This window comes from Coloeus monedula, assembly GCF_965178545.1.
Source record: "Coloeus monedula genome assembly, chromosome: 7".
NCBI classification, from domain to species: Eukaryota; Metazoa; Chordata; class Aves; order Passeriformes; family Corvidae; genus Coloeus; species Coloeus monedula.
In genome coordinates, this window is record NC_138787.1 from 2,740,905 (window position 1) to 2,764,235 (window position 23,331).

The 23,331-nt window shown below is 48.1% G+C and overlaps 1 protein-coding gene across 1 annotated transcript; it reads right to left on the minus strand.

Annotated features, from left to right (window-relative positions):
* Window positions 1-1,490: 1,490 nt before the first annotated feature.
* ATIC (5-aminoimidazole-4-carboxamide ribonucleotide formyltransferase/IMP cyclohydrolase) lies at window positions 1,491-21,485 on the minus strand. The gene is made up of 16 exons (XM_082284636.1): window positions 21,370-21,485; window positions 20,784-20,910; window positions 19,530-19,606; window positions 18,449-18,515; window positions 16,068-16,156; window positions 14,609-14,760; window positions 14,321-14,477; window positions 12,936-13,061; window positions 12,736-12,843; window positions 11,401-11,486; window positions 10,205-10,294; window positions 9,142-9,270; window positions 8,126-8,218; window positions 3,225-3,407; window positions 2,216-2,371; window positions 1,491-1,772 (listed from the first exon to the last, which is right to left on the minus strand). Exons 1-16 carry the CDS (start codon window positions 21,389-21,391, stop codon window positions 1,653-1,655), a joined length of 1,782 nt encoding a protein of 593 aa, XP_082140762.1. The 5' UTR covers window positions 21,392-21,485; the 3' UTR covers window positions 1,491-1,652.
* Window positions 21,486-23,331: the final 1,846 nt, after the last annotated feature.

The following is a 23,331-nucleotide window of genomic DNA, read 5'->3' on the forward strand; positions in this document are numbered from 1 at the left end:
TGACATTTCCTATCTCATGCAGATCTCGCCTGGAAGATCAGTCAGTACCTATTAACTTCCTTCAGTAAATAAACAGTGCCCAAAGGACAGCAAACAAAGCATCAGGGGAATACACAGAACAGGAGCTGCCAGATTCTTACTGCCAGTCTCTGGTTTAGCCAGAGAAGATGCAGGTAAAGAATGGACAGAGAGATTCCCCAGAGAACCTCACAGCAGGGTCTGTGCCAGCTACAGCCACAACAGTGGGACAGAAAACACATGAAGGAGCATTGTGGACTCTTCTCTGTGGAAGAGTCCCAACCCCCAACTTTTAAAGGAAAATTCCAAGCAATTACAGCTCATGGGAAGTAACAGCACAGGAAAGTCAGAGGCCAGGGTGGGGGTTAGCACAGCAAAGGGGCCAGGAAGAAATGGACCATTTTTTATTTTGGATTGCTGTCTTAACCCATACCAAAACAGTAGAATGCTCTCTACCTTGTCCCATGTAATCCAGTCACTTGGAAATAATCCACTGGAGAGATCAGAAAAGAGGAGTCTGCTCCTTTTCAGGCTGGAGCAAGGGCAGATGAAATGACAGCATTAAAGGAAAACCAGTCTTGAATACCTCCTATGTCCTAGGAAATGTCTTTGCTTTGCTCCATTTGAACCAGTCTGGATCAAACAGGCAATCAGGTAAAACAAATTCATGGCTATAGTCACAGCAAGTCAGCAGCAGAGCCAAGAGCACACCCAGAATTTCCCCTCTCCCAGGTCCATCTCCCACCTGGGCAGCCCAGCTCAAGCCCAGGGCACACATGGACACTCCCTGCTCTGCACTAGCTGAGAGCTGAGCCCACAGAAGTGTTCACTGAAAAACTCTGGGCTGCTCCTGGGCAAAACTGAACAGATTTTATAAAGTGGAACCAAAAAGAAAACAGGCACAGTGATTGCCAGCAAAAATGTGTCTGGGCTCATCCTTCACTCCTCTCACTGTGCTCCAGAATTTCACTTTGCTTTTCCCAGTCAAGAGTTCAAATCTGCTTAATGCTAACTGCGGACAATGGAGAAGTGAAGTGGCTCTGGCCACCTCCCCCATTCCATGCTGTGGACTCTGCTCTGCTGCCAGTATGGGAACAGGCCTGTCAATGGGTCTTTCACCTTGGAGAAAGCAACATGGCAATTGCCAAAGCACAGACTGTAGGACAGAGTGCCTCTTGCAAAGCACCTGCTCCCCCTTCTCCCACAGGGAAGAGGATAATGGATTAGAAGCACCTGCTGACTCAGAAAAACCCCCACCGCCCCAATTCAGATCTTTATCTTCTATGAGAAGCTGAGCAGAAGCCAAGCTTTCACACCATTGCACAGGCCATCTAATGCATTAGTAGAGTCTGGACCATAAAACCTACTTCAAGAAGAAACCTTTTTCCTGAGGACACAGAATTTGGGTGACAGGGACCACGCAGACTGCACATAGCTAACAACTGTATGTTTATTTGTAAAAGACACTGATTTTCTACACTGGCAGCCAACTTGTGCCACATCCTTCTCCCTTAACATGGGGGAAGGCCTCTTCACAGTGACCAGCTCTTGCTAAGCACAGGCTGCAGGAGCCTCCCAGTTCCACCAGTGACATTCTGGTCCTGGCTGCTGGTGAGGCTGTGGCCAGAGAGGGCTCAGTGGTGGAAGAGCCGGAGGTTGGTGTGGATGAGGGTGATCCCCAGCTCGTTGCAGGCCTCGATCACGACGTCATCGGCAGCCGAGCCCGAAGGGGCAGCGATGAACTGCACTCCACTCTGCACACACAGGGAGGAATGGAAGGATCAGAGGATGGAAAACCAAAATCCCCCTTGGAAGGAGTTGGCAGTCCCAGTCCTATATCCACATCCCACTGAATGAAGGCTTCCATCCCCAAAGCTGCTCCTCAGGGGAGCAGGAAGTTCTCCCTGCTGCTCAGAAATAACCCTAAAATGGTTTCTCTGGAAGTGACAGGCCTTGGCTTGATATTCCTAAATTGTTTAATAAACTTTAATCCCCTATTCATCCCAAATCTACAAACTGAGCAATGACTGGATAATTACTGTCCATGTGAGACCAGTAACCATCAGCAACATCCTTCCCAGGATCTGCTATCCTAGTGCAGGGATTTTGCTCAGCAGTGCACACAAAATGAAAAGCTCAAGCTGCACAGACACTCCCCTGGAGCCACCCCAACCTCCTGGCCCTGCCATGACCTTACCCGCTTGGCTCTGTCAACGTTATCCCTAAAAGGGAAGAAGGCATCGGAGCTGAGGGACACAGCAGACAGCTTGGCAATCCACTGCTTCTTCTCTGCTTCTGTCAGCTGCTTGGGCACCTCTTCAAACAGGGCCTGCCACTTCACCAGGTCCTCATCCTGCAGGCACAAGAAGCCAGCTCAGCCCCAGAGCACACGGCTCCATCCCAGCCAGGGGGATGAGTGATGGCATCCCTCTGACACTGGGCTTTCTGCTGCTGGGAACTTCATACCAGGGCGTTTAAAACACACCACCACCATCAGCTCTTCTTGCATCCTTTTAACTCCTTCCTTCTCCTCACCACAGGGCTTGAAGGATTCCTTCTCTCCCTCAATTCCAAGATGCTCTGCCTGCAGTGTGCTGCTCCATAAATGCCAGCAGGCATCTGGTAGATGACTTTACCCATGACCAACAGCAGCTCAGTTTATGATTCACCTTCTTAAACAGCAACTGCTCCAGTTCTTACCCCCTTAAACAAGCAACTGCTCACGAGGTGATTCACAAGGTCCCTAATCCAGCTCTTGGCTTTTGATACTTAAAAAGGACATACTATTTTGTTGTCTCACTGTGGCCTGTAACAGGGAGGTCAGAAAGATTCTGAGAATCTGAAATGCCACACAAACAAACAGCTCTGTGTGAGAAGGTGCCACTGACAGGACAGGGAGAACTGGAACATCAGCTGGAGCTTTAACCCATCCTCACTGCTGGGAAGAACCAGGAGCTGAAGCCAAGCTGCTCACTGAGGCACAGGGCAGGTTCCAGCTCCCAGGGCTGTGGGTGCAGTGTTGGAGGGACAAATCAGGACACTTTGCCACAGGGCCAGTAAATGACCCTGGGGGATCACCACCCAGGACCCAGGCTCCCCCAGCTCTTTGGGGTCACCCATTACAACACTCACACCAGGTATAAGTCCTGCACAAAGACCTCGTCTGGCAGAGCTGTGCTGCAGGGGGAGCTGTGAGCAGCCCTCACCTCTCCGATGGTGTCGGTGACGTACTGATCGATGGCGTTGGAGATCTCGGCCCGCTTCACGCCTGCCTTGAACTTCATGGCCAGCACGTGGGGGTGGTGCCGCAGCCACCAGTTGTTGGCCTTGTCCCCAGCCAGGCGCGTGCAGTGGATCCGGGACTGCTGCCCCGCGCCGATGCCGATGACCTGGAGCACAGGGGTACCAAGCACAGTCTGAGATCACCACCACAGCTGCATTCCAGACAAGCCCTTAAGAACGGCCTCCCACAATTTAGCTGCTCCTCACCCATGCAGCTGAAGAGTGTAGGTAATGAGCAGGGAAAACTTGGGAAATGCCTGCATCCCTGATGCTGTAAATTGGTTACAGGGCCAGCTGTCTGCACTGCTAACTTCCACAGCTCTGCTGAGCTGACAGTCACGCTCGAAACACGTCTGTTCTTTCACCCTTCTAAATAACACAGCCCCAGCCATCAGAGTCAAACCCTTAACCTCAGGAGAGTGATACAGTTACGGCTTTTAAGGCAAAACAAAATCCTGCAGGTCACAGAAACAAATGTGACTGCCAAGAGCTGGCTGGCTTCCTGCCCCTTCTGGAAAAGGGCACTTCAGTCAGAGCATTAATGTCTGAGCCCAGGTCACCCAAACACCATCATCTCTCCGCTGAGTCAGGCACACACAGCTTAACCACATCAGCTGAGAGGTGCAGTTCGTCTGGCAAGGCTGGTAAGAAAGTAACCCCACTGCTCACTCAGGAATGCTGGTCAGTGGCACCATTACATCCCATGAATTGTCAAGGCCCTGGAGCCACCACACATCTCCTGTGCTGCCATCTGCCAGAATCCAGGCTTTTTGAGATAGCTGCTGCTAACCCTCTTTAATAACACTTGTGCTTGATCTCTAACAGATAAGCAAAATCCACACAGTGGTTTTATCTCAAGGAAGCTGCCAGGAAAATACAGCACTTGCTCAGCTCAGCCACCAGGGACGGCAGACCTGGGCTGGTAACTTTTGTCCATCCTGTGGGTCCCGCTTCCATTTCAATCTGGAGATCTGACAGGAAACAAAGTCTCTCCCATCATTTCCTGCTCAGCCACATCTGAGCTGTTCCCCAGACTGTTCTCCAGGGACACAGTGCTGAGGCTTGAGGTGCTGGCCAGTGCCTCCAAGTTCCCAACGCAGACTGGGACAGATGGTAAAGCCATAAGTCAGAGGCTGCCCTCAAAGGAATGAGTCATTTGTCTTCCCATTCATCAAGACACAGTGACTTCACCTCTTACCAGAACCATAAAACATTCTGCTGGATCCTGTTCCCCCAAGGAGCAAATGAAAGGCTTGGGCAGCCATCAGATATGATCTGCGCAGCCATAACTGAAGTCATCAGTGCCTAAGAAACCCACAGGGATATTGGTGGTAGCACAAACACTGAACAGATGCAAAGTTTCTTATGGTTTAGTGGCACCTTCCCCCTGACAAACACTGCTGATGTCCAGCCTCTGCTCCCAACACACCCACTTAGAACTCGCAGGGGACCCTGGACCCTGAAGGAGCTCAGCTGCACACTGGTGTGTTATCACTTCCACAGGGGTTTATCCTCCCTCCCTGCACAAAGGAGAGGGCTGGCTGTGTCCCACAGCACACCAGGAACTGCCACCCAGCCCTTCAGAGTGGGACTAGCAAGGCCAGGCTAAGGCAGGAATTTTTAGCTGGGGATGCAGATGTTGTGGAGTACCGGACTGGCTGCTGCTAGCAGGGGCCAAAATACCATAAAACATTCCCAAGTTTCTGACATTTGGGATGTTCTGTGCCCTTTCCCAGCCAGAACAGTGCCTCATCTTCATTACACCCCTGTGAGCTGTGGCCTGGCACTCCTTGATGGAATAGGGTGTTCTGCTACCTGTCAGCACCCAAGAACCTTTCTGAAAGAGCCTTTTCCTTTCCTCTGTGAACCAAAGTATTTCACTTTTTTGTGACCTACATTTTGTCAAGAGATTAATAACTAAATTGTGGCTTGTATTCAACAACTCCAAAATGGCAGGGACTTTGTACTTCAGCTGATCAAAGTGATGCAGCCTGTACCATCTTCACAAGCATCCCCAAATCTACAGAGATTTTATCTGCAACACAGGTTCAAGCCATTGTTTTGACTTTCTTAAAACCACAGGTTTTGATGGAATGCTGCTGGGGAAGATTTCCTCAGTCCAGCCTGGAATTTCTGGTCTAGAGATAAAAAAAAATGAGTAGATTGAGCTTCTGCTTAATGCAGCCTCTAGACCTGTACCTGACTCTCCCCTCACACTGGCCTGTACCTATTCCCTGCCTTTTTCACTTTATACAATCCTTCTTCCTACACCTCATCTCTCCCTGCCCCACATGGCACCCTTCCCCCATACAAAAACACAGCTGAAACCTCAAAATCCTCCACAAAGGAGCCATTCCCCCTTTTCCTACGCAAAAATTAATTATGTTTCTTTCAGAGTTTAATCTCCTGGGAATCCAAAAGTGCTTAAGCAGAGCCTATTAAGTGTGAGCAGTGAAAGGAGACAGCAGCACAGGGTGAGTAGAAAAAAAAAATCTATCACTAAATAGAAAAAAGATTGGGTGAAAATTAAGAACTACTTGAATAAAACACTTTGCTTCATAGGAGAGTCAAACACACTCCATAGCTGGAATGCTGTGCAACAGCACAGAGTGGATGAGATGGATAATGCCCAAAGGATTCTTGCAAAACAATCCAGACTGCTCTGGGTTTACTCAGATTTACCCTGGATAATGAATGAAAATAAAAACCCTAAAGACACTTGGAAATATAAAAATCTAATAAAGGACTTGACCATTGGGAAGACAAACAAAACAGTGAAGTCACTGGGAAAGCATAAGGTAAATTAACAGGTTTGTTTTATGCTACCGTACAGAGAATAAAGAAAGAATAATTTTAAATTGCTAATTTAAAACATGATGGTGTCATTAAAGCAAGTGTAAATCAGCGTGGTACAAGCTGAAAGTCAGCCAGAACAAGTGGAAGTGTTTATTGCAATTAGTGGCAGCTGGCTCCCTGCAAATGAAGTGACACTCAGGTCCAGAAATGCTTCCCACTCCACACTTTCCTAGGAAGTAGTAACACAGCTACCTCACTGGAGGGGCTGATCCACTCCTGAAGCCAGTGGAGCCAAGCTGTTAAACATTTCGGAGGTCTCATACACCAGAGTTTTCCTAGGCATCCCCATCTCCTAGGGATGCTGTGAGGCTGAAATAAGCCCTGGAAAACCGAAAGCAATGGGACTGAAAGCAAGGTGGACTTCGCCAGACTTGGCTCACGTAACCCAAACCAGGTCAGATCCTGGAAGAGCATTTGAAGTGTAACAATGTGGAAGCTGCTTTCCATAATGTATTTGATTAAAATCTGCAAGCCACCCCTGCAGCCCAGCCAGCTGAACCCCTGCCTGCCCAGGCTGCTTCTCCCTGCTCCCTCCTGCCCTCTCCCTTCCATGTGGTACATCCATTACCACACACACTCTGGAAACATCTGCAGCACCACGCTCAGCCCAGACTTGCAAATGCACGGGGGAAATTGGAGATGGCTGCTGTGATGAGGGAAAAGGAGCAAAGACAGCGACACCTTTGTTCTGGGGGTATGAAATCTAACGTTGCTGAGTGCAGAGAATCATTTAAAAGAAAAAAAAAAAAACCAGCATAAAGCAGAATAAAAGACAAATGCTGGCTCTCCAAAGACATATTCTGAGGAACCACACAGCCCCAGGAAGTCCTGTGAGACAGCCCTGCAGCATTTTCAGGCTGTACCAACAACCTGACAAAAACAGATCAGTGCCAATGCAAGGGAAGCACTGCAGCTCAATCTCAGTCTCCACCTGCAGGGTTCACTCTTTGCTCCATTTTGCTGATTTATGATTTACTACAGCTCAAAACCACTCTTTGTCTTTTTCTTCCTGTCTTTTTTTTTAAATAATCCGTGCCTACCGAAAAACGTCCATGCTAAACAGCACCATTACAAGAATGATCCGCTGAGCAAAAATACAATTTCTATTACATTTACACTAACTTCTTGATAGCTGATTTGGGCCAAATGCCTGGTGATCACTTGGAAAGAAAGGATTTTTTTTAAATTCAAGAATCAAACTGAAAGAGGGGAAATTTAGGTTAGATACTAGAAAGAAGTTCTTCCATGTGTGGGTGGGCGAGGCCCTGGCACAGGTTGCCCAGAGAAGCTTTGGCTGCCCCATCCCTGGAAGTGTCCAAGGCCAGGTTGGAGCAACCTGGGCCAGGGGAAGGTGTTCCTGCCCATGGTAGGGGGTGGGATGAGACGGGCTTTAAGGTCCTTTCCAACACAAACCACTCTGTGGCCGTATGATTCATAATCTCAATTACACATTTGGTAATACCCCTATAAATTCCAGCACCCATCATCAGTTTTTTAAAAAAAACATAATCAGGAAAAACAGAAGATTTTTATTGCCCTGGAGGTGTGAAAAAAAGAAAGCATATCCCATCTTTCTATGTAAAAAGTGAAAATAAAGAAGCATTTGGACAGTCAGAATCCAGCTGTGAAATCTACTGTAATTTCCTAAGGCTCTACACTGACTACAAGACTCCCTGAGAAAAATGACGTGAAAGAACAGAGTAGTTAGAAAGAAATTACTCAAGGCCATAGTGCAGAAGCACATAAGAGCTTTTCCATCCCCACCAATGCAAGAGCCAGCCCTGCCATTACCATGAAAAAATGACAGCAAGGTTTTGAAGCAGCCTCTTGAGGAACAACTGTTGTGCACAGCGCTGTCCAGGGCAGCTCCTCCGGCCCTGTGCAGCAGCTCCCTGTGTGCTGGAGGCTTCTGCAGGCCTGCCAGGGCAGCCTGGGAGCAGTGGGGTGGGGAAAGCCCTGCTGCAGTTACCTGCCCGTCCTTGGCGTAGCAGACCGAGTTGGACTGGGTGTATTTGACAGCGATGCTGGCCACAATCAGGTCTCGGACAGCAGCCTCGGGCAGCTGGAACAGAACACCACTGTCAACACCACCCTGACACCCAGGAGCAGCCATGCTACACCCCAGCCCTCACAGTTACTGAATCAGACACAGGCAGAACAAGGTAGCTAAAAATACCCTGGTTTGTTCAATTACCAGCAAATTTTGTTTAGATTAAAACCCATAAATGATTGGTTTGGCAGCTGATCTCCCAACTCTCAGGGGTAAGACTCAATCTCACCAGGTTCTACCACTGGCCTTAAGCCTGAAAACTCCTCTGCATTTACTGTCATCAGATGTGCTCATAGGCAAACACCAGGACCACAGCAATTAGAACAGCTCCCAAAATCTGTATTATTTTTAAGTTCCATTCCTAATTTATGAAAACAGTTTTTATTACCTCAATGTCTGAACTTGCTTCTGAGCCCATGACTAATCATGTGCTCATTAACATCTGTTTTTTTAATGAGAACGAGATCAGAGACAAACAAATCACTGAAAACTTTCTGGTGATGTGGGCTCTAATTGCTGAGCAATAGCAGCCAGACCAGAGTTTAAACAACACAGTGCACACAAAAGGGTGATGTAAACAAAGAGTCAGGATATGTGATGGATCCCTGGCACATGGCTGTCTCACCATTAAAAATTGCACACGGTAGCTTCTTGTTTACAAAGAGTATTTACAAATATTGTGGTAGTCTGAAATAATGGGAAAGGTCCAGCTCCTCTTTGATTCCTCCAAGGAATCTAAACCAAGGAAAGCTATCCTGATTTACCCAAGTATATTAGGTCCAGAAAGTCCGCTGCATTGTTTGGTAAGAGCCAGTTAAATCTCATTAAAAAATTTTAGGAGCTCTTAAAATTGCCCAGTGGTGACCTCCTTGATGAAGGCACAGCAGTTCATTCATTCCACGTTGTGTTTAAGCACATTTATCTCCCAAACTCACATTTTTATTCTTGGTGACGATGTTCTTGAACAGCGACCGGTCGATGACCGCGTTGTTCCTCTTCTGCATCAGGTTCAGCCCATAGAGGGTTCGAACCTCCAGGTCATCGGGCTCATAGTGGGGATCCATCTGAAAGCCAAAGACAGGCCAATAAAGCACTTTCAGCCCAAAACCTACAGTCTTCCAGTTTGCACACAAAGGGGAAAAACACAAGAGTCTTCCAGCCTTCCAAAGGAAGGCAGAAATATTTGGAGCTGCTTCCTACATGCCTCAGGCTACAACTCCCACCCCTCTGTGGCATTCAAGGGAACAGCTAATGTGATTATTTCCAGAGCTGCACTCTTGGGGCACATCTCCATCCAAGCTGGAAGCATAATTAACTTACACCAATATAGGGATCAGGTTAACTGCAACTGTGACACTGCACTCAGGTCCACCCGTGCAAGGCCTTTTTCAGAATTTCGGTGGCCCCAGCTGAGGTTTCAGACAGGAAACAACCCAGACTGAGGTGACCAGCTCTAAACAGGAGCATGCACATGCTTTTATGTGGTTTTCCTAATCCACTGAAATGTTTTAGGCCAACTTTCCTTAGCACTGCTCTGCATTCAGCCCTGAAGAGACAGGCTTCACCACTACGACCTCATCCTTGCAGTTAATTAATTCCAGAGGTAATCAGCTGCCAAGACTGTCTGCAATTTCATTCCTTCTTGCCTGAAGCTCCTGAGCCATCTTCTCCAGCTCCCCTGGCAGCTACACTACAACTGGAACTTCAGCTAAGCCTTGCATTTTCTTTCTGTGATGCTACCGTGAAGTTCTTTTCTCAGAGGCAGCAGAAATAGGACCTGACAGCAATCTGTGATCTATTAGTCCTGTTCACCAAAACTGGGTGATTTTGAAGTCCCAATCACTGCAGGAACTAGGAAGGAAACCTGACATTGACTTGGCCACATAATACTAATATTCCTTCACAAGCATGCTGGCTGCAGCATGTAAAGGTGCATCATCTCAGGTCAAAAGTGTCTGTGCTTCCAGCTCCATCCCTGACTGGAGCAGGGGTACAAACCTGGAGGACACAGTAAGCACCATTCTTCTTTTTGGAAAGGATTTTGAGAGCTTCTTCCTCATAGCCAGGAGCCACCACACCATCGGACACCTGCAACACACAGATTTCAGCTTCCACAGGAGAAGGGGGGCTAAGCCTAAAAGCTCCACCTGCCATTCCCAGAGAGGCACACACACCTCTCCTGGGGTCTGTATGCATCCTACAATAGCAAAAGCACTGTTACACTATGGAAACAAAAACCAGCAGAGCACTGTGAGCTCCTGGCAGGGGTTAGTAAAAAGCACCCCACATCACTTCAAGCAGAACAGAACTAATAACTAATATCCTCCTCCGGGGGAAAACAGCTTGACCATGACATCCCCACTTCTCAGCCTCAACAGTAAACGTGCCTTAAAAACCAATAAATTCTTATTTCAACAGTGACACTCCTGAGGAAGTAAAACCATTGGCAAAAGAGCTGTTAAGAGCATGGAAACTGAGAGTTTATATTCATCAGTGCCACGAAGCGATACACAACTTTCACATTTGTATCTTACAGTGTGGGTGAGATTTTTACAGTTTTCAGCAGCACTGTAGCAAATGTTACCCTCACAAACCAGCTGAATGTGCTCTTTCATTTGTTTGACATCATAAAATCACAGAATGGTTTGGTTTGGAAAACACCACCTCATTCCATCCTGCTGTGGACAGGGACATCTCCCACTAGACCAGGTTGCTCCAAACCCAAAAGGTTCTGTGATTCTAAGTAAAAAGCACAGCCTGGGAAGTGGCTGACCCTACCTGTAACTGGTAGGTAGCAACCTGTGTCCAAATTTCTACCTGGAGCAAAGGGCTGCCCATCAACATTCCAGCCCTTTACTTCTCCCATGACATCTGCTCAACCAGAAACTTCTGACAGCCTAACCAGGGTTTCTTTCCAGAGGTCTGCAATCATCTCATGGAAAGCAGCACTGCCAGCTCTGCTATTTCACAGGCTCTAGCACACAGCCAGGTGTTAATAGGTAGGAAAAACAAATGCATCAAAAGACTGGCGTAAATTCTGCACTCCAGATCAGAGATTACACAAATTACAAAAACCAGTAAAAGTCTTCCAGGTAAAATAGGTTGATTTCCAGTGAAAAGGCTGCTACAAACCAATGGCTGCATCTAGAGTGATTGTCCTTGATACCCTAGAATGATTTTCTGCTGTCACTAACCTCTCTGGAGATGATCTTGGCAGTAGCCACGTCGCAGATATCAGACAGGGCAATGAAGTCACCGAAAGAGGACATCCGATCAGCACCTGAAAAATCCAGACTTCACTCCTTTATCAAACTACAGCATCACACAAAGAAAACTCTTCATTCCTACAGTCCAGTCATTTGCTATGAGAGCTAAGAATTTAATCCCACCGCAAAAATAACAAAAAAAAGAAGAGGCCATAAAAGCAAGAAGGATGAAAAATCCTACCTCAAACATATGGACCTTTAAATACTCCCATAGTTCAGATATTCTTCCTTCTTCACTGCCTCTGTCAAAGCTCTAACTCTCTAATGACTACCTCCAGCACTGCAAGCAGCTCAGCTGTACCCTTGGTGGCAAGAGGACAAGGAGAGGCAAGGATCACACAGAAAGATTTTAGATGGGAGACAGTTGGAAAAAGAAGAAAGCTTTTAGATGGCTATGCTCCCACCTGGCTTTTCCTGCAAGAAAGCAGACCCAGAAATGTAGCAACTTTTTTCTTTTTTTTTTTTTAAATAAGTATTTTCTGTATTTAATGGCATAGCTAAGGTGAACTCAATTCCCATCACAAATGCTCCACTACTCAGCAAGGTCAATTCTTCTGTCCCTGCCATTCTAAGGGTTTCTTTTTCTAGCAATCATGCAGTTGTTTTGTGACAGCAACACTCTAAGGTGGTCTGTGAAGAATGAATCCAAGCCAATGTGCTCCTTAGCAAGTTTGCCTTGTTTTCTATAATCTGTGCAGCTTTTCTAGGAATGCCATGGAAAATGAGAGACGTAGCAAAGTATCTCAGCTAAGCAGAGGAACTTGGTTTTGTCCACTTTTTTTAGCTTCTTTTGTGAGCTCTGCCATACAGAAGCATTAAAAAAACCGCCATCAAATACCAGACAGAAACATCTCTACTCAAGTTAAATATTCCTGAGCACGCCAATTATGAGTGTGCTACCAGCACCACTGCTCACCCAGATCCTTTAGTCAAAGCCCCACATATGTGTGTGTGTGTGTGTGTGTGTGTGTGTGTGTGTGTAATCACACATTTAAACTTACAAATGTATCATCTTACAGGTCTTCTATATTCACCAAGGAACAGAATCCAAAGTGGTTTTAGCTCTTTGAAACAGTCAGTATACAAGGGCTGCTCTCTTGGAGAGCAGCTTTTGATAGGCAACCAGGCAGATCCTCATGGAGAAAACCCCTCTGGAGGAGGAGTGTGGTGCAAAGGGAAGAGGTGAGAATGCTGCTCAGGTGCTGAGCCCCGAGCTCAGCTCTTTGGACAGGCTGGTTTGCCGCAGTCATTTGGAGCCCTCACCTCTGCTCCGGGCGTAGGCAGAGGCCAAGGGCGTCAGGGTCTTGTGGAAGTCGTGCACCATGCACACTTGGGCCTCCTCCTCGCTGAGCGGAACTCCAACAGCAGCACCTAGTGGGAAACACGAGCCAGGGCACTCAGACTGCTGCTGCCTGCCCCAGGACCTGCCCACACAGCCGGGGGAGGAGCACATCCCACCCTACCTGCGGGACTGACGTGCTTGAAGGAGGCTGCGGCTGGAATGCCCAGTGCCTGCTTGAGCTCCTTCACCAGCTGCCAGGCATTGAGGGCATCGCAGAGGTTGATGAACCCGGGAGAGCCATTCACCACTGCAAACACAGCATAGGGACACGTTAAAGTAGCCAAACCCTTCTCCCCAGAGCCTGGAGAGCCATTCACCACTGCAAACACAGCATGTGAACACGTTATAGCAGGCAAACCCCTCTCCCCAGAACCTGGAGAGCCAGCACAAAGGATTTCTCCCAGCAAGCACTCAAATCACTATAAACTGTTCTTGTTCAATGACCCTGGCTCCTCAGCAACTGGTGGAGTGCCCAGAAATGCACACCAAGAGTAAAGGCCATTTAAAAGTCTGCTCTCAAAACACTTTGCTCTGGCCCTGGAAGAAGAACTGCTCGCACTGACATGGCAGCACTGTGAGCATTTCAGGAGACTGGAGGAGAAAAGACCATTTTAACAATAATCCAGAAGCAGTGAACATAGCATTGTTCTGCTGCCATACTGGGAGGCAGAGCTGCAAGCAAATCAGCCTCCAGTGCAGGAATGGAAAAGCTTCCTAAGAGGTCCCAGAGTTGAAATGGGGAAAACGCTGCAACACAAAGCCACACTGCTTATTCAGCAGGACAATGCCTGCACACATTGAAAGCAGTCTCAAGAACAAGAGCAGCCAGACTTTCCCTCCAAAACAGGGGTTTCCCTCACTACTGTGGCAAGTGGCACACCCTGTAAAATGGCAGAGAGACACACCAGACCTGTCTCTAATTTGCAGGTGGGACTAGTATCCTTTCCTGCTGCCACCATCAGCAGAAGCAGCATTCTACAAAACCAAGGTAACAACCCCCTGCTCAAAACCATCAAAGAAAGAAAGACAAAAAAAAGAACAAAACCAATTCAAACCTAGAGAAAAACAGCTTGATTTCTAGGCAGAGTAAACAGGGACACACACAAAAAAAATGGGGAAGATACTAAACAAGGAAAAATGGCAAGTAGAAAAACATCTTAAAAGGATGACAAGGTTTTCCTTTGCAAAATCTGGATCTAATGTCAGGCAGAAAGTACACTACACAAATCTGTTCAAAGTATCTTGGACACACAATCCTACACTGACAGAGAACACAGAGCTGCAATTGGTCTTGTGGGGCTCAGCAGAGCAGCTTTCCTGTCTCACACAGCTGAACTTTTTAATTGCTAAGTTAGTGCCATTCAGTAATAAAGCAGCTGTGAAGGCACTGCTGGTCCTTCCTTGACTAAGGTACACGACAGTCTTTCAATTTCAAAGACATGTCCAACCACCTCCATTCCCAGCTATCCCAGAGCTCCCTCTTGGCCAGCACAGCTGAGGCCTCACCTGTCAGGGGCAGTTTGGGTCTCGTGGTGTAGAGCTGTGCAGGACTCTGGTGAGGATTCATGCCATACCTCAGGGGCAGCTGGGACACTCCCTTGCTGTACTCCTTCCTGAAGTAGTCAGAGATGGCTGCATCGTACTGAGCAGTGTGGGTGAAGGCCTGGGGAAACAATGGGCAACACCTGTCAACTTAGAAACGTCAACTTACAGAGGATTTGGTGTTTAAAGAGGTAAAGAGCCAAAGGCACATGAGCCTGGCCCAGCCCTTCATGGCAGGAAAATGTGACCAACCTTCAGTGCCAGCAGGCGCCGGGTTTCCATGGCAGTGTCTTTGTCCCTCGATGCTGCCATCTCTTTAGCTATGGCAGCGTAGTCTGCAGGGTCACACACGACTGTCACACGGGCGTGGTTCTTGGCAGCTGCCCGCAGCAAGGCCACTCCCCCTGCAAGAGAGGGGCACAGGCGTGAAGCACTTCCCTCCTGGACACAGCACAATCAGGAGGCATGGCTGAGGCCAAGAAGAGATGTGAACCATCAATCCTTTGTGCCAGATGAATGTGTCCCCTCTCTCCAGCACAGAGAGTGAGAATGCTCTTCAAAATGCCCAAGGCTGGTGAGTTTGACTCAATCTGCTGCTGAAGGTGCACACTGACTGGCCTTGGCAGAGCCAGGCACAGCTGCAGGGGCGAGGAAACAGGATGTGGGCTGTGATGAGCAGATGGGGCAAGAATCTCTTCGAACAGCACAGCCACATCCCAAAGAGGATGGCTGTCCCCACACATGGCTTAACCACCATCCTCTGCACGCCGGGCCAGGCAGGGGTCTGCGGAAAGATTTGCTTTCACGCTGCCAAACAACAGAGGTTCCCAAATGTCTCTGCAAATAATAATGAGTCTTGCCCAGGTCCTCTGTGTGAGATAAAATGCCACACTTCTTCCTTCAGTCTGACTGCACTGCTATTGCAACTCCTTAAATCATACAAGATACTAGGCTGTTGCAAAGGAAAAGTAGAGGCTGGCACTGCTTCATGCAGAGCAAGCATTACTCCATAAAACATTTAATAGAGAGCTCTGCTAGGCATCATTTGGACTAAACTACTGCAAGAAAATCCAATCCCAATCCAACTGCATGGCACAAAACTGCACCTGTACTGTTCACAGGCTGCCAAGCAGAGATGCTGCAGTGAAGGAACAGCAAGCCTTTGGGGTTAATAAATAGCAGCAAGAGAAAACATGCTAATGCAGGTGTCCATGCTTCCCAATTCAGGTCCTGAGGACACTCCCACATATTCAGACCAACCCCTTTCCTTGCAATGGCTTCCTGCAGTGAAGCTCTCAGCCACCCTCAGAGCACTTTCAGTAGTTTCAGCTTTGCTATGCAAAGTTCATGGTTTTAAAATTTCTATTATTCTGTCAGGCTGCAAAAGGGGTTTAGTCTGCTCTCCATGTTTCAGTAGGAAGCATGGTCCACTAGGCCTGTCCAAGCACAGCCCTCAGGCTCCTTTTGGGCAGTGCATGACTTCCCCCCATGCAGCACGCCTTGCCAGCCTGTTATTGCCATTTTAATTGCTTAAAAGCAACAAGGCTTACCCAACTATGCCTTCAGTCTGCTCCTTGCTGCTCCTGAGCTCTTGAGCAGACTTCCTTTATAGGTGTGCAAGGCCACCAAACAAAAAGAGAAGAACTGAGACCACTCAGAGTTCAGAAGCATACAGTCTGTCTGGAAAGCAATCGCTCTCCCTTTAACTTACCAATATCAATCTTTTCCACTGCGTCCTGTACAGTCACACCAGGAGAAGATACAGTCTTCACAAAGGGGTACAGGTTGCACACTACAACTCTGAGAATTGAAGGGGAAAACTGGATTATCCAGGAAGAAATAAAAGGGCCAAACTGGGCTTGGCAAGCCCAAGATATCACCAGTGATTTTATGGTCGTCTCTCAGATCAGGGACCAGCATAAAATCCTGTGGCCAAGAACGGTGCTCAGCCCAAGGGCAAGTGATGGTACAGTGCATTAGGACATGTAACTGAACTCTGTGTATCAAACCATGTCAGTACCACAGTTTACAGCAATCAGATTAAAGGAAGAGCTTCTTTAAATACATGTGCCTGAATATAAATGTTTAGTAATTTTAGTCCACACTTGAGCCATTTGAAAGGCCTTCAAAGTGGGCTCTCAGCAGTACTGCAAATGGGCATCCACCAATTCTCGTAAGAGAGTAAGCACCCCGGGAAGGTCCACAGCAAACAAAGTGCAATCAATCTAATTTTCCACAACTTTTCCAAGAGCAGAAAATGACCTACATGTCACCTTCTGGACTTTTAAAATACCAACAACATATGACACCTGAGTGTGCAGCCCAAATGCCATAAAGCTTCTGCAGCACATGAAAGCAGGGGAGAAAATCGACTTTTCCCTCTCAAGCCAAGACTGGACCTTATTGGAATTAGTTTTTCCATCTGATCTAGAAGCAGGTCTGTATTCCAGCAAGCATGATGTAATAACTTGCCTGTCCCATCCTACCAGAGCCACAGGAACTGCAGTGAAAGGCAGGATTTGTTCTGACCTTCACAAACAGGGTTTTTAATCCAAGAGAATTCATTTACTCTCTTGATCTGAGTACATGAAGGTATCAAACTCCAAGGCATGCTCAGTATGGCACGGAACTGCTGTGATGAGTACCCTTGCGTCCAAACTTATAACATTCCTTTGTTCCCACTCCATGTGAACTCCAGCAGAAGGGATGATAAGCTTCCAGTATGGCTTTCAAAACCCCTCATGTCTCTAAATTTCCTACAATGTCTTTTATTTTCTTTTCTGTTTCTCATGCCCCCTTCCCCCCAATCCACTCATGCTCCTGACCTGTTGCAAACCATCAGGAATCTGTGGACTTTAACACCGCTAATGCTTTATCTGTGCAAACCAAGACAACCAATATCAGGCTTTCCTTCATTGACTTGGATATGCAAATTTTATGCAACTATGCAAAGACAGTCCTGCTGAGGATCAACTACTCCTGCTTTTTGCAAGAGAACCTGAATCCAAATTATCAGTCTGCGTGCAAGTGCACAATAAGTCACTGATGTAAGGGCACGTTATTCCCCCTGCAATTCAGCAGAGCCTGCTTTAATATGCAGCATGATCTGAAGAGCCACCACTGCTGAGCCATCTAAGAGGATTCCTGTGGTTTTAAATTTCAGGTTTTCAAATTCAGCCCAGAAATCCATCCATCAGTTTTTAAAAGTAATTTTACAACTCCAGATGCATTCTGGCCCACAATCATACTGTACCTCCCACCCTGGATACACCTACAATTTGCTACATCCAGCTCAGCCATTTGTTTCTGAACCAGGAGCTGCTCCCTGACATATAACTGGTTATTCACAAGCAGTAGTTGGATGTTAACACCAGTTAGTCACATACAGCCCCAAACTACCCTGTGTGACTGCACCAAGTAAACACATTCCAACAAAAACTGAAAAAAAAAGAAATAAATCTTTGGTACATTAGTGCACAAAATGGGTTACTTCAGTTTCTGGGTGCAGCTCACTTGCTCCCAAGACATCTCGCAAAGTTTTAAGTTTTCTGTCTCTTATCTGTGTGTTTTCTGTCTGAACAAACGCCGTGTTCCTGACCTACTTTCCGTGTCTATTCTTTATTTATGTGTTGAAACTCAGTAAACATTATGCAAATATCAAAGGGTATATTTACTAAACAAGCATTTCAAAATCGGGAATTGCCATCTGATCAGACACGTGGAACCAACCTGAGGGAAGATGAGCCAGCTCCCAAAGTACTGAACTCAACTCTGCAACACATGTAACGTGGCCCTACACTGACTGTGTGTAACGTGTCAGAATTCCCAGGGAACCAGGAGAAATTCAGACCTCCGAGTCCCCAACGTAACCTTCCCAGTTTAGTCTTCTCTTGCTCCAAATGGTGAAGAGACGCCTGTAGAAAATTATACTTTTAAATACATTGTATGTCCTGCTAGGGCAAAGAAAGGAGACTGCAGATCTGCTGGTGTGTACATGTTACAATCCCTACTGCTCCCCTTCCTTGGTGTTGACTGGGCTCTAATTCTGGTTTTTGATCACTGATGGATTGCATCACATCCCCCAACATTTACCTTACAAGGCTGAAATCCTGTTTCTTCATATCAGCATTATCCTCTGGAATATTGCGAGCCAAGATGCCTAGTTACAAAAAACATCTTCATTAAAAAAGAACTAAATAACTAACAGGTTTTTAATTCAACATCTCCCTTCACACTGTGCTTTTTTCCTCAGAGACTTTCTATAGTAACATTTTCATTCTAGTTCAGACAGCACCCTCAGCCCCTGCTCCTTTATTCCACTCTAGGGAGTCTTTGGCTGTTCAAATTCCACACTAACAGGTGTTCTTCCCTGAAGGCCAAATCCTAGAGCATTCCAAGTACTGACCAGCAACCTCAACAATGTACTTTCTAAGCACTCAGTTGCTACCCTTAAAACACTGAAACCATCATTAAGGACTTCATGGGAGAGAAAAAGGGCACCTGCCCTTTGAGACAAGAGAAGCAAGAGAGAATGAGCAGTGCAGGTGGCTGGTGGGGTCTGGGAACTCAGAGAAACACGAGGGTGACAGGGTGGCACAGTGTAAGGAACAGCACAGTCCTGCTTTTAGGGTCATGGGAGATTGTCTCCAGCCCTCACATACGATGGGCAACAGGTTCCACGTGAGGTAACTCAAGCACAACAACAGGAGATGAGAGAGCGGGTGGATTAATGTGCTGACAGACCACTGATCAGAGACCCTCCCTGCTGAAGAGGAGTCAGAGAACATCAGAGCATGCCGAAATCACCCCCAAAGCCTGCGCTGTTGTGTTCCTTATGCTGCTCACCAGACCCAGCCACAGGTTAAACCCTGTGGAGCTCCCTGCCCCAGCACGTCTGCAGCTGACTCTGCATTCACAGAGAAGCTCTGTTACTCATAGCCCCGGGGAGAGAGCTCTGCTAACTGTAGAGACGCCAGCATAGCAACAAGGAGGTAATTCAGCCACCCTGCACTTCTCCACCCCTTGGCTTTTCACCTCTCCTTCTGTTCCTGGAGTAAATCTGTTCTCATTACTCGGTTCTTCCACACAACCCTTAAAAAAGACATCTGTCAACTCCTCCTTCCCACCCTCCCTGCCCTCTTCTAGACTGAAAAATGTATTAGCAGACACATACCAGCGTGGACTGCAGGATGAAGGGTTTTCACACGTCCACCCAGCATCTCAGGGAAGCCTGTCAGGTCTGAAACATCTCTGCCCAAGAAGAAAACAGCAGGGTAACAGATGTGCCACACTGACTTTATCTAGAGGTTGAATGACCCAAACCAAAAAAAGTGTATAAATTTCACTACAAAATCCACCTACGCCAAAGGGACAACAACATGCTTTTCCCATGAATGGAAATAGAGTTCATGGGTCACACCCAGCTAAGAAGTGCAATTATTTCTTGAACACACTGGAATAACCAAGATAAACAAACCCCAAGTCAGAATGGTTTGTAGAGAGAGAATGGAAGGCCGTGTGGAGGTGCTCTTCCTCCCAGCTTAGTTTCACTACTCCTTGTGACTGTTTAGGGTGGTAAATAACAATAATAATGAGGGAAGGCAAAATGTGAGCATCCTTTGCTTCAGGCTTCATTGACAGCACAGCCAAGGAAAGAAGTTGGAGAAACACAACCAAGTGCTGGGTAACAGTGAGCTCTGGGGGTGATGTAGATTTGTGCTGGTGTGTCCCAAGAGCCACCCACTGTGTTCACGGGGAGCAAAAATTGAGTCAGTCACCTGTCCTGCCAAATAATTGTCATTTTTTTCATCACTGCACTGAAACCCATTTTTCTTTGGCCAGAGCTGTTTTTTAAATCACAGCATGGAAGAAACCAGAACAAATTTCCCCAGAACCATGGGCTAAAACAGCCAGTGACTGTACCTGACCTTTTTCTAACAGTGGATGCACAACACTTAAAGGCTCTGTCTGCATTAAGTGATTGTGCTGGGAAAATTATTTGTGACCAATGAACTCCAGTGAGCTTTAACATGTTCCTCACACATCAGTGCTGTCCCAGGACTAGGCAAAGGTCAGCTTTCACCTGGCTGTGAGGAGGTGCACTCAGGGCAGATTATGAACAGCAAGGTAACAGACTGCCCCATGGAAACAAAGCTGGCTCAAGGCAGACGAGGCATCCCAACAAAAAGCTCCAACACCTCTCGGCACAGTAACACTCCTCAGCTTCAGCCAACAGACCCCTGAATAAGAAGGTTCTGAAGTTTGCTTTGGGGCAGGTTTGTTTTGGTTTTTTTTTTTTTGGGGGGGAAGGGAAGACTTACTTTCAGATCAGTTTTCAACGACTTTTGTTCACAGAAAAAAACAATTTAAGTAACCTCCGGGCCCAAACGAGCATTTTTGGTAGTGATGTACAGGGGAGTGTGTGTACCTGACAGGCAAGCCAGCATCCCTCAGCGACTTGGCTGTTCCTCCGGAGGCAATTAAACCCAGGCCAAGTGCATTCAGGCTCTTCGCAAATTCCACCAGGTTGGTCTTGTCAGAGACGCTGAGTAAAGCTGGCACACGGGAAGACCACGAGTGTTTGGGTTTAAACAGTGGAACAGAGAAAACGACAGGATTAAGCGAGTGAAGCTTTTATAAGTTCCGTAGTTTAGCAGTGTATGCGGCGCCAGGCGCCTGAGGAGGGGAAGGGGAGCACCAGAGCCTCGCGCTTCTCCTCAGGCGAGGCCGCGGCCTCAGGGCGCCCAGCGCGGAGCCGCATCGCCTCAGCGCGCTCCCGCTCCCCGAGCCCCGCAGCGGCCCGCCCCGGGAACGCGGGACACCCGGCCCGGGGGACACGGGCAGCGCCTGCCCGCCGCCGGCACACCGCGCGGGAACCTCCGCTCAGGCGCCTTCCGGGGCCGCCCTGCCGAGGAGAGCCGGCGGCCATTGCGGGGCCGGCGGCGGGGCAGCCCCCCACCCCTCACGGACACCCTCTCCGCGGCCATCGGCGGCCAGCGCCCGCCCCGCGTTACCGAGCTGCTGCCGCGCGGCCATGGCGCCGTCGGTGGGTGCAGGAGGGCGCGGAGGCACGGAAGGGACGATCGGCGGCGGCCCGGCGGGATTTGGGCGCACGGGGGCGGGAGCCGGAGGGGGCGGCCCGGGCGGGGCGGGGAATGGAGGGGGGCGGCGGTGCCCGGTTCGGGTGGCGGGCACGTGTATTTTGGGACACACGCGTGTCCTCGGGGTGCGATAGCGGGGTGCGGTGCCCCGGAGGGTGAGGATGGCCCGTGGTGTTGTGTGCGCCACGTGTGTGCGAGCGGGTGTTCCTGCTGCACATGTGCTCAGTGCGTGAGTGTGCACGACATGGGTGCACCAAACATACAGACACACACACACACATATATATATATATATGCACTGACATGGGTGCACCACCCACACGCAGAGGTACGTGTATGTGCACAGACATGCGTGTGCACACATACAGAGTTTTCCGCGGTGGGAAACCCAGCTTAGTACACAGGTGAAAAACGAGGTGTAGTGAGGCAATACCTCATGGTAGTGGAAGGTGGTGCAGTAAGGACCATTAATTTTTTCCAGGAGTACGGACAGGAGTTTCATCTGTGGAAAATCCTCTTGCAGAGCTTCCACACGGACAGAGGCAAAACGCTCATTTACCAAGTCTGAGGTAAAAAATCATTTGCAAATAGTAAAATTATAGTTTTCTTTCTTTATTTATTTTTCTCTCCATAAGGAGAGCTATCACGGGGAGCTTTTTTCCACTGTGGGCCTCCAGATTTCCTGATAATCCTTGCAGAAGAGCTTTGCTTGTTTTCCTTCTAGCCTGTGGTTCATGGGTAACACTGACTGAACATGTTGGCTTTAACAGGTTAAAATCTGTGCAGTGCCCCTGTACACCCCAGCAGGGTCTAGCTGCAGCACTGGGACAGCAGTGCTTTGCAAGTAGAGAGCTCTGCAATTAATTTGCAGCACAAGCCCTGGCCCCACCTGGTAATATTGAATCAGCAATAATGTCAGCACGGGCAGGCCCCTGAGGCATCTCTGCGTACTTGTGTCACGTTTTCATCGACCACACAGGTGTTCACTGTACACCTGCAGCTCCCAGAGCACTCAGACTGCATTAAGCTCTCCACTTGCATTAAAAAAAGAAGGGATAAATGAAATTTTTTAGCTCTTGCGGGCAAAAAGGTGGGAAGTACAGTGCAAGTGCAGCTGGAAGGCCCAGACTGCTAGCTGTTTTGATTTGTGAGTCTCTGGGCTTGAGCAGTATTGTCTGTGTGAGGAAGAGTCAAGCCAGAAATACCAAACAGACTGAGTAAACCCAGTGTGTGTATTACTCTCAGTAGCAGCTAGTGACAAGCAGTAATAAATTGCTGCTCAGGAGGGTGGCTGGGGCCAAATGAAAATATACTGCTAAGTGGTACATGAGCACTATCATTATGAAAATACACACCATGGAGAGAATAAAAGTTGTGCAAAGAGTACAGCTGAGGTGGGCTTTGGTGATGATTAATGTATGAGCAAATGAACAATTTGACAGAGCGCTGCATTTTTATCCAACGTCGGAGAGCGACTGTGCATTCCAGAGAGTGACTGTGTATTCCAGCAGGGTGCCTGGTGGCCCTGTCAGCCTGTGCACAAGGACAGGGATGCAGCTGCCTTTGGACAAACAGTGGGAGGGACGTTATCAGTGTCAATAATGGCGTTGGCTCTGTTGCCTGTCCAGCAGTTCGTTGTCCCTTGGTGCCTGAAGTGAGGTTTCTGTTTGTGCAAGAGTGGCAGGGGGTGGTTGGGCTTAACCCCTGTCCCCGCACAGGAAGGACAGAGGAGCCAGCCCAGAGGAGGTGACCAGCAGGATCAGAGGGATGGAGCACCTCTGCTGTGAGGAAAGGCTGAGAGAATTGGGATTGTTCAGCCTGGAGAAGAGAAGGCTTTGGGGTGACCTAATTGTGGCCTTCCAGTACCTGAAGGAG

What these genes read in the sequence shown, in the direction of transcription:
- ATIC (XM_082284636.1), bottom strand. Translation starts at nt 21,391, where the DNA reads ATGGCCGCGCGGCAGCAGCTCG. An exon ending in CAAGCACGTCAGTCCCGCAG is followed by an intron (nt 12,844 to 12,935) that starts GTAGGGTGGGAT and finishes GTTTCCCACTAG; the next exon opens with GTGCTGCTGTTGGAGTTCCG. An exon ending in ACGTTGACAGAGCCAAGCGG is followed by an intron (nt 1,773 to 2,215) that starts GTAAGGTCATGG and finishes CTGTGTGTGCAG; the next exon opens with AGTGGAGTGCAGTTCATCGC.